The 12,863-nt window shown below is 40.2% G+C and overlaps 1 protein-coding gene across 7 annotated transcripts in view; it reads right to left on the bottom strand.

Moving 5' to 3' along the window:
- mef2d (myocyte enhancer factor 2d) overlaps nt 1-12,863 on the bottom strand; it is a 112,304-nt gene that overhangs the window by 57,510 nt on the left and 41,931 nt on the right. For all 7 annotated transcript variants that reach the window (XM_061819505.1, XM_061819504.1, XM_061819510.1 and 4 more), the window contains one exon: nt 1,648-1,925. In XM_061819505.1, the coding sequence (XP_061675489.1) occupies nt 1,648-1,701 (54 nt within the window). In that variant the 5' untranslated portion in view covers nt 1,702-1,925. The remainder of the gene's footprint in view (nt 1-1,647; nt 1,926-12,863) is intronic.

The raw sequence follows: 12,863 nt of genomic DNA, 5'->3' as shown, positions 1-12,863 counted from the left end.
AATGCGCTCAATAGAGCGGAGCCCATTTAGCAGCCGACTCGTTTTCGATGGATCATTTAGCCTTTCATTCTGGATGACAATGCATGCGTCCTGATGTAACCACGCTCCGAGGACATTTTTTGTTGTTGTACGATAGCGTCATGCTCTTTATTTTCACTAGTTGGGGGGAAAAAAAACATGATGGCCCCTTGGGAAATGTATATTTGTTTTTATTTAGCTTTCCTTATATTGCTTTGGTTCATCTTTGTTGTTATTAATAGGGCAAATAAATCCTTACTTTGAAGGCTTTCCCCAAAACTGGCTCAGTAGCATCATTGATAATGTTTTGAAAATCAAGACCTCGAAGCTACAAATTTCGTATGTGGATCTATCATGAGTGCACCCACAAAAAATGTTTGAACAAACCAATGCAGGAAAAGACAGGAAGTCAGACATTTCAAGCTAAGTTTGGCAAATGTGACAATATTGAGTATTTTTGACCGATGAGTTATCCTCTCCTGATAGCAAATTATGGCTTCAGAATAAAACACTTAAATATTTTGATATACCGAAGGATATAACGCATGAAAATCCTGATGTCCCAAAAATAGGACGCGACCCACGAATGGGTTTTAAAAGGTGGGGGCTGACCTGGTGAGTGACATGGGTGTCAGTGAATCAGGTGAGCGGGTAGCTTGCTAACTGGCTAACCTTTAACCAGTATGCATGTTAAATACGTGGCCATCAGTTGTCGCTGTATATGAATGTGATTATTACATGTTTATGTTACCATTAGTTCACTAAAATGACTACAAGTACGCCACGATCACTTGTGGAGCATTAGCATAAGTGCTAACTAGCGATGATGGGCAACTGAAATTAGCCAACAGTATATTTTATGATAGCTATTGTTGATGTGCTGTTGTGGTATGTTGGATAATTCCGGTTTTTAGTAGCCACATTGGACTTGATCTTTTTTTAACCTATTCATGGGCAGGGTGGCAATTTTTTCCCCCTTATTGAGATAAAAGTCTCCTAGTAGGCCACAGTCAAGGAAATAACACTTCTTTTTCGTTTATGGTTAAGTTATATGATAACTTTACTAATTTATAATCTCGTCCCTGCCCACGAGAGGGTACTTGGGTTTTTCTTAGTAGATTGTCCCAAAAACAAGAATCAGATTAAAACACTTAAATATTTTGACATAATGCGTGAAAATCATGACGTCCCAAAAATGGGACGCTGCCCACGAATGGGTTAAGTGTGAAAGGATCCCAAATTTTGGACATTATCTGTCTTTTGCCAACTCTTTCCTCCTGGCCCACCGCTACCTCACCAACTAATTTCTCTCAGGAATATTATATGAATTTGTCCTTGGAGAAAAACGATCATAGATTGAGGCAGAGATTTGGTAATAATTGAATTGTGAGTTATTCGATTCATTGTTTCAGTCAAATATTCAACTAACAGGTGTTTGAGCTTCGATTCTGAGCTTTTGCTTCGGATTATTCGTTTAATCATTTCTGTTAATTTTTTTTTTTTTTAAATCAAATTATTGAAGTTATTCAATGACTTGTTTCTTGTCTAGCTGCAACTTAGCCCTTGTTGCAACTTTAACAACTGCAGTCAACCCAGTGTTGAAGGGGCGACTGTTCAATTAGGGCTAACCTGTCTGTTGCGCTCATCAGTGATCCTCTGAATCTGAATCTTTTTCCTCCCCATGTTGGTGGTGTTGCAGCTGGGGGGTGGGGGGACTCAGGTGTGACGGCTAGATCCTCTTCCACTTCCCACTGGCGCCTTTAAACACTTCCTGCCGGACGTGGGAGCTTTTTATTCAGTGACGTCGGAGAAAGAACGGAGGACGGGCGAGCCTTCAGATCATGGTCCTCGTTCCCAGGGCGGCTCATCCACACTGTGCCCTCGCCTTCACCTCAGCTGGCCGGCTCCTGGAAAACAACACAGAGGCGTTCATCGCGCAGCCAGGGATGTGGAGCGAATTGGGGGGGGGTTGGGTTTGCAGACCGTGACCCACTTTAGCTACTACAAACACCGTCTTTGCCTCGACCCCGCCGATAAACAAGAGAATAAATGATGCGGCCATCAAATCAGCGGCACATGAAACAAGGCGGGCTGGGGATGGGGGCGATATGTGGAGGGGGGGGGTTGTTGCTACATGCAGAGCGGGAGGCCCTCGGCGGCCCAGCGAGCAGGGAGGCTGTGCTGTGTCAGCTTCATTAGAGGCATCACCGCCACATCACTGATCGGACGGTCGCCCACGGCAACCGGCTGCCCGGTTGGGGCCGCCTGGCACGCCGGCCAACGCTGCGATGACAGCGGCCGGGCGGCTTTTATTTGTTTTTTCTTGGAAAGAAACAGTGTTTAATCAGAAGAAGTAGGTTTGTTTTTTTTTGTTTTGCTTTTATCATGTGAGTCAACAATATATATATATATATATATATATATATATATATATATATATATTTATTTTAAAAAGTAGTGTTAAATAGGACTTCAACCTTGCAACAGTACATATTGTTTCTGGAAAAAAATAATACAGCTTTCCTTGTCGATTATGAAGACTTTTTTTTTTAAAGAAAAATGATTTAACATTTTTCAAAAAAGAAATGAAGAATAAAATAAAAATATATATTTTCAATTCTTTTTTTCCACAAGATATAATATTGGTAAATTTTATTGAATATTATCATTTTATATCTCCTTCAAATACAAATCTTATAAATCTTATTCCTATAAAACTTACACATTATTTCCTTGGAAAAAATACTTTATTTTTGTAAAATTAAGTTAAAAGTAATTAAATTAAATTAAATTACATTAAAAGTTAAGTTAAAGAAATCTCGTGATTTTGAAAAATATTTTTTAGAGTACAACAAAATTTAAGTATTTTTTTTTCTGGAAAAGTAAAAAAAAGTATTACTCCAACTTGTAATATTTGCATTGTTCTCGAACAAATACAACTTGATTCTTGTAATATCACAATATTTTTCAAAGAATTGTTTTTTTTAACCACCAAAATACCTCAATCTTGTAATATCAGAAGCTTTTTTATTGAAAAAAAAATATTTTTATACTTTTTACTTTTTTACCATTCCACTGAAAAATGATTTGAATCTTATGTGGAATTTTTGAAAAAATAAAATCATAATATTGCACCTTTTTGTGTCAAGAAAAATCTGCCTTTATTCCTGCAATATTACAATTAAAACAAGGACTTTCTTCTCGTTGTATGCTTTTTTAATCCTGGAAAAAAAACAAACATTCCTTTTAAATATATTTATTTTTAAATGACAGCACACAATGTCAACATGTCCAAAAGTACAAGAAAGGAGTATCAGTACAGCGCGTATCTAAATTAAAGGCAGTTCCAGTCCAGCAAGTAGTAAAAGTTGGTGGTTGCGGTTGGGAGAACATTCCCAAATTCCATGGAAGAAGAATGTTGAAGTGTGTTGCTGCAAAGTCATGAATGAGAAGGCGGCGCCGGGCCAGGGAAAGCAGAGGGAGACCGGAGTTGGTTTTGGGCACCGTCGCGACTATTTGCGGCCGCATGGTAAAAATAGCAGTCTATAAATACGCATATACATGCAGGGCGTGCAGACTGTGTGTACGCACGAAGGGAGACGTCGCCGCGCCAGCTCGTCGACATCCTTTGCGTTGCTGCCTACCTGCCGGCCGCCGTCGTGAGCCTGTCACGTGTCGGGGATGCGAAATCCGTTGGGGTACTACTGTACATACGCGAAGTTCAAAGATATGAAAATGATTTCCGGCTGAATTCTGAGATCTACTTTGACGTGGCTAAATCGAAACTCAAGAGCTTTGATCGAGGTGCGTTAGCTATTCCTCCTTGAGGCTCCAGACCAAGGGAGGTCTGCCTGCTACCTGAGGGATAAAGACAGAAAAACCCTTGGCGGCATAGTGAGCAACTGGTTAGCATATCTGCCTCACAGTGCTGAGGACCCGGGTTAAAATCCGGCCTCGTCTGTGTGGAGTTTGAATGTTCTCCCTGTTCCTGTGTGGGTTTTCTCCAGGTACTCCAGGTTCTTTCCACATTCCAAAAACATGCATGATAGGTTATTTGACGATTCTAAATTGAACGTAGGTTTGCAAGTGTGTGTGTGTATCATTGTTTGTTTCTATGTGCCCTGCGATTGGCTGACGACCAGTTCAGCGTGTACCCCGCCTCTCACACAGAGTCAGCTGAGATGAGGGCCAACATGTGGAAGGAAATATGTGCCACCAGGATTTGAATTTGAAATGGGACAGAAAACAGGATTTTGAATTTGAAATGGAATTTGATCACATTTCACATCAATAGTTGTATTTCAGTGTCACTTTTCAATGTTAACAATTCAACTGGCTACAATTCGCTGTCTAAAATTCACCGTCTGTGCCACCAGGCAGGGTCATTTCATGTCAGAAGCGAACAGCCAGCCAATCCAGTTATGATTTCTTAGTGTGTGATGTCACGTGACTAAAAAAAGCGTAACTCCGACTGGCTGGCTGTTCGCTTCTGACCTGAAGTGACCCTGCCAGGTGGCACAGACGGTGAATTTCAGACAGCAAATTGCAGGCGGTTGAATTGTGACCATTGAAAAGTGACACCGAAATACAACTATTGAAAATGTGATCACTTTACATTTCAAATTCAAATCCTGCTGGCACATATTTACTTCCATACTTGCACACCTGCGGCCCTCGTGAGGATAAGCAGTACAGAAAATGGATAGTTGCACTGCCATAAATGTCATAATTTTCTGTTTTGAGGGGGGAAAATGGGTTAATTAAAATTACTTGATTAAAAATCCCTTCATTCTCTTTTCTTTGTGTTTATTTCTTTCAAAGGTTTCCGTAATCATGACTTGTTTCTCCCTAAAAATATGATTGTAATCTAATAGTATGATTGAAACACATTTTATCTTGTAATATTACAATTATCCATCCATTTTCTTAGCCGCGTATCCTCACAAGGGTCACGGGAAGTGCTGGAGCCTATCCCAGCAGTCAATGGACAGGAGGGGTCGGGGTACACCCTGAACTGGTTGCCATGGACATGGAGACAAACAGTCACACTCACAATCACACCTATGGGCAATTTAGACTGTCCAATTAATGTTGCATGTTTTTGGGATGTGGGAGGAAACCGGGGTACCCGGAGAAAACCCACGCAGGCACGGGGAGAACATGCAAACTCCACACAGGCGGGGCTGGGATTGAACCTGGGACCTCAGAACTGTGAGGCCAACGCTTTACCAGCTGATCCACCGTGCCGCCCGATATATTACAATTACTTTCTGAAAAATTTACTCACTTAATTATGATACTATGATAACTTTCCTTCTATAAAAAAAAGACCAACTCAGTCAAATATGACTTACATCATGTAACTTACAACTTTTTAAGCAAAAAATATGGCTTTGATCTCTCAAAAAAAAATGACTTTAATCTTTATTCTTAGATCCTATAAAAAATTGAGATATCATAATTTGTTTGTACTAAAACATGATCACCGAGACGTTTCTTTTGAGAAATATATCTCTTAACGTGATGCCCCCTGCCCACCAATAGCGTCGAACGTCGTAAAATCATGAATTAAAAGAAAACAAAACTACCGTATCTACAGTCTTGCAATATTATGGGTTTATTTTGTTGAAAGGACAACACTTCCATCTTATCATATAACCTCTTATCCTTTGCAAAAAAAAAAAAAAAACAACTTTATTCTTATATTGGGAACCCCCCCAAAGGAAGTACAATTTTAGTGATGTAAAATTGGGAGTATTTTTCTTGAAAAAAAACCCAACAATATTATCATAATAATGACGCACAAGAAAAGTTACTTCCGTGTTGTAATATTACTACACGCAGTGTTTAAATTATTCACTGATGGCAGGGAGGAAGCGAGGAAGGAGGCAGCGTGGCAGCTCGGCGTTTAATTGTTTTCCGATTGAAGAACTGGAGGCCAGAACATCTACAACTGGGATGTCGAAATCCTCTGCAATATCTTAGTTGGAAAAAAAAAAAAAAGAAAAAAAATCCATTTTCAAGTCCTCTTCAAATGTTCTCCTCCCTTTCTGCTGGTACAGATTTGAGAAGACAGTTCAGAGGAGGATAATGAATTCTACCTGGATCACATCATTAGCACGCTGCGGGTAAAAATCATATAAATAAATAAAGAGGAAAGGAGTAGGTGTTCCTAATGTGTTGAAAATTCTTTCGAATGACGCACTCGCTGCTAAGTCAAATGCAAAAGCTAACAAGGTGTGTATGTGTTTCTCATTCATTAGCCGAACTCAAGTTCACAGCCGGCTTGCGGGGATTCTTCTCCGCGTGAAAATGTCCTTTATCCACCCAAACTGGTCAAGTTGCAACCTTTTTTACCCTTCACAAATTGTTTACGTGGAGAACCTGGGCTACTTAAGTGCCGGAAAGATAAACGCTGATAATTAGCAAATCTGCGAAGGACCTAGATAGGAATCCTGGGGGACGCCAGGCGACATGAAAAGTGGTCCCTCTCCAGAGAACGCGGACATTTTGCTAGCGAGTGAGCAAGCAGACATAAAAGCGGACGCGGCGCAGCGGCGCTTTTGAGGAAATGAAGAATATCTGAGGTGTAGCTACTTTTTGATGAAAACTACATCGTCCCAGTAGATGAACTGGGCAGAAGAAGCAGTCGCGAAAAAAAAAAAAAAAAAAACTAAACTCCTTTGATTCCAGCTACTCCTGTGTGAATATTGTCTGATTTCTTGATTTTTCAACATCTGACGTTTCGTCTTGTGGACTTTTGACACCAAAACAGCAGTGTTGGAACAGGATACTCCAAAACACGTGTGAATTAACTTCCAGACCACATTTTCAAATGTATTTTTGTGAAGACATATTATGCAGCCACTCACATTTGAAAAATGTACGGGAGTGGTCAGTCATGCTCGCAGATAAAGTCGCGAGTGTGATTAGGGATGGAATCGCAAGACCTTAAAATAACTTACTGGGATTAATATAACATAAGTGTAAATTAAAAATAAAATCAACAAATCCAGAACTAAAAGAGAAAATTAAAATGAAAAAAATTCAAACTCAGAAATGGTAATTTCCAATTTCAACTGATATTAGTAGAACATGATATAAAACGGCATTTAAATTTTTTCATCAATAAAAATTCTTGATCTGACAAACTTTATCTGAAGAAAAGTTAAAAGCGCTGGCCTGTCAAGGAATAAACACGAACGGTCTATACGCGCAATGTTTTGAAGATTCTGAAAGTTTAGTTCAACATAATCGTCGTCGGTGGCAACAAGCCAGCGATACATTGTTGTGGGGGGGGGCACACATCGCGGGACTGCCATAAATAGGAGGCCGGCTTGCTAGAACGCGTCTTTATGTGCATGACTTTCGACGTAAATGCGCTCGCAGTACGTGAAGCAGCTCCGAACGTGCGCTTAACTTCCCGTACATGCTCAGTACAGTTAACTTGCATTTCCTGTTTACGGGTGAATGCTGGTTGTTTTGGAGCAGGCTTGTTTAGTTAACGGTTATGAAATAGACACGTAAATTAATTTCAAGACCACACGAAATAAGCGACGTCTTTCAATATCTGTTTTTTTCTACTCGTAAGAAATTTACCGCGCGTGATTTTTCGTGCCGGACTGTGCAGATTTCGCGCTCGTCAAATGTGAGTGAGTGTGTTATGCATTCTTTTCCGAACAATTTTAAAGGCTTGCCGGGAGTATTCGTAAATGATAAATGATCTGAGATTATAGTATCAAAGGGGAAAGAATTTCAGTTCTGACTGAACCAAACGGAGAGTACGACTTTCGTTGCAATGACGACTGGTGGCGGAGCTAAGGCATTGGACCGAAGTGAGGAAAACTCTGTATTATTAACTTTGTGGCTATATTTAGCGAGTTTTTGTGACTTTTTCAAGCCCGATAACAACTACATTTCATGAATGCGGACTATTAATACGCCATAATCCATTAATAACCAGCGATTCAATTTTATTGTACGTACAGTATTTCATTGGTGGAGGCAGCACGGAGCAGACGGAAAGAATACTTAGTACTAACAAAGTCCGCCAGTCATGGCAAAACTTAACTTAGTCGTGGCGTGGGAGTATAGGGCTGGGCGATATGGTTTTTAAATAAAAATTTGACATTCAATTTTTATTTCAGGGTGTATCTCCGCTCCTGTCTGACGTAAGCTGGGATTGGCTCCAGCACTCCCGCGACCTTCGTGAGGATGAGCGGCTCATAAAATGGATGGATCCACATGTACTGTTCTTGAAGAATTGCTAGCCCTGACCGGTTACCACTGCTTGAATGTTACCGTGAATGAGAAGCTGTAGGTTTTTTTTTTTTTTTTTTTAAATGCGAAAAATCTGAGCGAACGCGATCGCTAAACTCACGGAGGGGGCCGGGAGGAGGGGGGGGGGGGTCAGGCCAGGTCATTGCCTTGAAGCCGCTTGCCACGCAGATTAGCGCTAAAAGAGCAGTTAGAGAATGTTGCATGGCGGCATCATTATCCCTGACATCTGTTGCTGCAATTCAAAGCTTCAATCTGCTCTCTCCGCAGGGGAGTCGAAGGGGTGGGTGGGGGCGGGGGTCTCGGTATGACTGAAACATTTATTCACTGCCGTCACCTGCAGGAACACGGGGAGGCTGGAGGGTAAGTGACCCAGATCGGACTGGATGTTGAGGTTGGCGGACGGGTGACCTTCCTGCCGACAAGCCGCCTCCAGGTCACCGCGTTCCGCGGCGTGTTTTTCGCGAGGCGGCAGAAAATGGGTGACCGAGGCCCGTCGAGTCAAAGCGCAAAATTGTTTGGGTCAGAAACGACTGATGCTGTGCAGCATCCAAGTGAGAAAGGACAAGATTTATAGCAAAAGTCAAGCAATGACATTTTTTTTATGATCTAACCTGGAATGTCGGGTTTTTTTTTTTTTTTTTTTGCGTAGAGATTAAATGGCTGGAAAATGCCACATCTTAAACTCGTGCTAAATGCGGGATCAAGGATAATTACAATTTGAAAAGGCATTGACAGCCCGCGAGCGTCCTGCGTAAAATGTCACATTTTAAAGATGAAACGCGAGGAAAGTTCACATTTCTGCGATGCTAAATAATACGGCATTAACGGCGAATACATTTGGAAACAAAATGCTCCTGTCCTGCATGGAAAGTCGCTTTCTGGAGTTAAAAACGGCAGGAAAATGTCATATAACAAAGAGTTGCTGAAAAGACTAAGAATGAGTAATTACAATTTGGAACGACTATTAATAAGAGTCTACTCATCCTATATTAAGTATTCTCAAATGAAATGTTGCTTACTACCAATATTTGACTGCAAAAGAAAATCCTGTATTCAGCATGAAAATATTTTTTCATGGAAGTATTTTTCAATTGATAATTTTGAGAAGATGCACCATTTTTCAACAATTTTTACTGTCCAAATGTATTTTTTCCATTTGCAACCAATGTTTATGCTTGCTTACTTCCATAACTTGAATACCAAAGAAAAACCCATGCTCTAGTAACTCACCCATCCATCCATTTTCTTTGCCGCTTATCCTCACAAGAGTTGCGGGGACTGCTGGAGCCTATCCCAGCTGTCAATGGGCAGGAGGTGGGGTACACCCTGACCTGGTTGCCAGCCAATCGCAGGGCACATAGAGACAAACAGCCACACTCACAATCACACCCTGGGGCAATTTAGAGTATCCAATTAATGTTGCATGTTTTTGGGACGTGGGAGGAAACCGGCGTGACCGGGAAAAAAAAAACACGCAGGCGCGGGGAGAACCTGCAAACTCCACAAAGGTGGGGCTGGTATTGAACCCGGGTCCTCAGAACTGTGAGGCAAACGCTTTACCAGCTGACCCACCGTGCCGCCCATCTTATATTAAGTATTTTCAATTTATTGGCTGCTTACTCCCAATACTTGAAAACTCAATCCTGTATTTAGCATGAAAATATTTTTTTATGGGGTATTTTCCAATTGATAATTTTGAGAAAAATCTGACAAGATGCACGATTTTTCAACCATTTTTACTGTCCCAATTTTTTTTTTCCATTTGCAACCAATGTTTATGTTTGCTTACTCCCATTACTTGCACACCGAAGACGAACCCATGCTGTAATAACACATGTACCAAAATATTTTTCAGGGGCAATAATTTGCAAATCCCGCGACCCTTGTGAGGATGAGCGGCTAAGAAAATGGACGGATGGATGGAATATTTTTTTATGGGGTATTTTCCAATTGATAATTTTGAGAAAAATCTGACAAGATGCACGATTTTTCAACCATTTTTACTGTCCCAATTTTTTTTTTCCATTTGCAACCAATGTTTATGTTTGCTTACTCCCATTACTTGCACACCGAAGACGAACCCATGCTGTAATAACACATGTACCAAAATATTTTTCAGGGGCAATAATTTGCAAATCCCGCGACCCTTGTGAGGATGAGCGGCTAAGAAAATGGACGGATGGATGGAATAATTTGCATTAGCATCACGGTAGATGACTGGTCAGCACATCTGCCTCACATTTCTGAGGACAGGGGTTCAAATCTTAGTACAGCCTGTACGGTGTTTGCGTGTAGGTTAAACGAAGACTCTCAATTGCACGTAGGTGAGTCTGAATGCTTGTTTGTTTCTGTGTGTCCAGTTGAGGGAGTACCCCGCTTCCCGCCCAAAGAGAACTGAGTACAGAATAGGCCGTTAAGAAACTGGATGGATGGATAAATTCTGAGGAAAAACATCGACTATAAATAGTTATTGCTCAGTCATTGTCATGCAAGTATGAATCTCAGCGCTACGGTCGGTCATTTACTGAAGACTTTCACTCCTTCCTGCAAAGCAACATTGCATCATCCCTGCCACCTGCCAGTGCAAAAAACCCACAAACTGGACAAACACGCTCACATTCAGGAAGATCGCCATCAATACCGTGACGCAAAAGAGTTGGAACGCGGCATCAGATGGCAAAACGTCTGTGCAGCAATTTAGTCCCTCCCACGCGACTTTGATCCACATCAGTGATTTAGTCTGCGGCATCTATTGTGGTTGTCTGGATCAGAATCTGCATGCAGGAGCGAAGTACCACTACATAGAGTGACTTGATAAATCTACGAAGTCGAGTAACCAAATATTTCATGACTTCCCACCACCGGTGTGCGCATGTCCCCCGGCAACCACAGCGGCCGTTCGGCGTCCATCTTTGCCGTGTTTAAAAAGCTGATTTAGTGTCGGCAGCGTCTGCAGGTGGAGGGAAGAGCGGGCCAGGAGGAGGCTGAGTTGTTGGCCCGGTATCTAAAGGATGGTTTTGTAGAGCCACACTGCCAAGCACTGGCAGAGGAAAATGATCTCACAACGCCACCAACCCCCCCCCCCCACCCCCCTCCCTGCAATCCACTTAACCAATCACGGGGGTGTCCGTAGAGAGGTGGTGGTGTTGATGCAGTGCAGAGGAAGTGCTTCCGAAGTGGAGGTGATTTGGGGGATGGGATGAAGCGGCGATGGATAAAGGAGTGAAGCAACTCCAGGATTCATTTGCGCTACAATTCAATTGCCCCATTTTGCCAATAATAACCTGATATGTACATGCATACAAAAAATAAATACACTATTCTGTACATATTGGGAAAAAAAAAAACTTTGCATAAACTATTTGTTGTTTTCGCCTCAAAGCTTTGTATTTTTTCCAAATATTTTTACATTTAATAATTAATGTAATTACAATATTTGTTTTAAGATTTTTTTATCTATTCATCTATTTTTTTCATATAAATAAATAATATTTAACTTTTTGATGTTTTATGGACAGCATTCTTTTTAAAAAATATTTTTCCTAACATTATAGATTTATTTTTTAATGAATATTTTTTCCTAACATTTGTATTTCTCACTCAATATTTTAATTAATTTTTCACATTAGTCAAAATGAAATTATTTTTGCCCAATTTTTTGTGTAATAATATTTAATATGGTAATATTTTTGTTTAATTTCTACATTTGTGTATTTTTCATCAATAGCAGTGTTGTCTAATGCTATTGTAATTTTATATATAAAATATATTTTCAGCGATTTTTCCATTTTTATTAATCCAATTTTTTCCAACAATTTTTGTATTTTCCATTTAATATTTCTTATTTTTATTTACATGGAGTACATTTTTGGTTTTTCGGAGGCTCAGTGTTACTGTTTCAAATTTCATTATCGTGTTATTGTTAATGTTTTTAAGTCCAAGTTGAAAACTTTTTTTTTCTCATGCTTTGTAGAATATATCCACTTTTTGATCATATTACTTGCACTGTATACGGTTTTATCTTTTTTTTTTTTTTAAATTGTCATTTTTATTGTTTTTATCCCATTTCAAATGTTTTATCTCTTTGTTTTCAATCATGTAAAGCACATTGAGTTACCTCGTGTATGAAATGCGCTATACAAAATAAATTTGCTTTGCTTTGCTATCGTCACTATGGATTTTCATTTTGCGCGTAGACACACTTAACACGGGAAAAAAAAATGGAGGGTCTCCTCATTTTTGGATGGACTTCCTTTTTACAGTGGTGACGTAGCCCGAATTTATACGCTTTTGTGTAAAAAAAAAAAAACAAAACGTGGAGGCTGTAAATATAAAACAATCAAAGGGAAGTGCCACATATGCACGTGATGGCACAAAGCCAACGCAGCTTCCCAAAAATCACAATTAGATGATGTCAGCGTGACACGTAACCTCAAAAGTAATTGCCGGACAACGACAATTGTTTTTTGTTTTTTTTTTTAAGTCTCACGTGCCCCGGCAATCCCGCCTGAGACGTTTTCAGAAGATAGCAGATTTCGCAAACTGGGTTTCGAGTTGAATTTGAA

Source organism: Syngnathoides biaculeatus, chromosome 5 (genome assembly GCF_019802595.1).
Source record: "Syngnathoides biaculeatus isolate LvHL_M chromosome 5, ASM1980259v1, whole genome shotgun sequence".
In the NCBI taxonomy this organism is placed as follows: domain Eukaryota; kingdom Metazoa; phylum Chordata; class Actinopteri; order Syngnathiformes; family Syngnathidae; genus Syngnathoides; species Syngnathoides biaculeatus.
The sequence above is the reverse complement of the archived record's forward strand: the minus strand, read 5'-3'. Positions and strand labels throughout refer to the sequence as shown.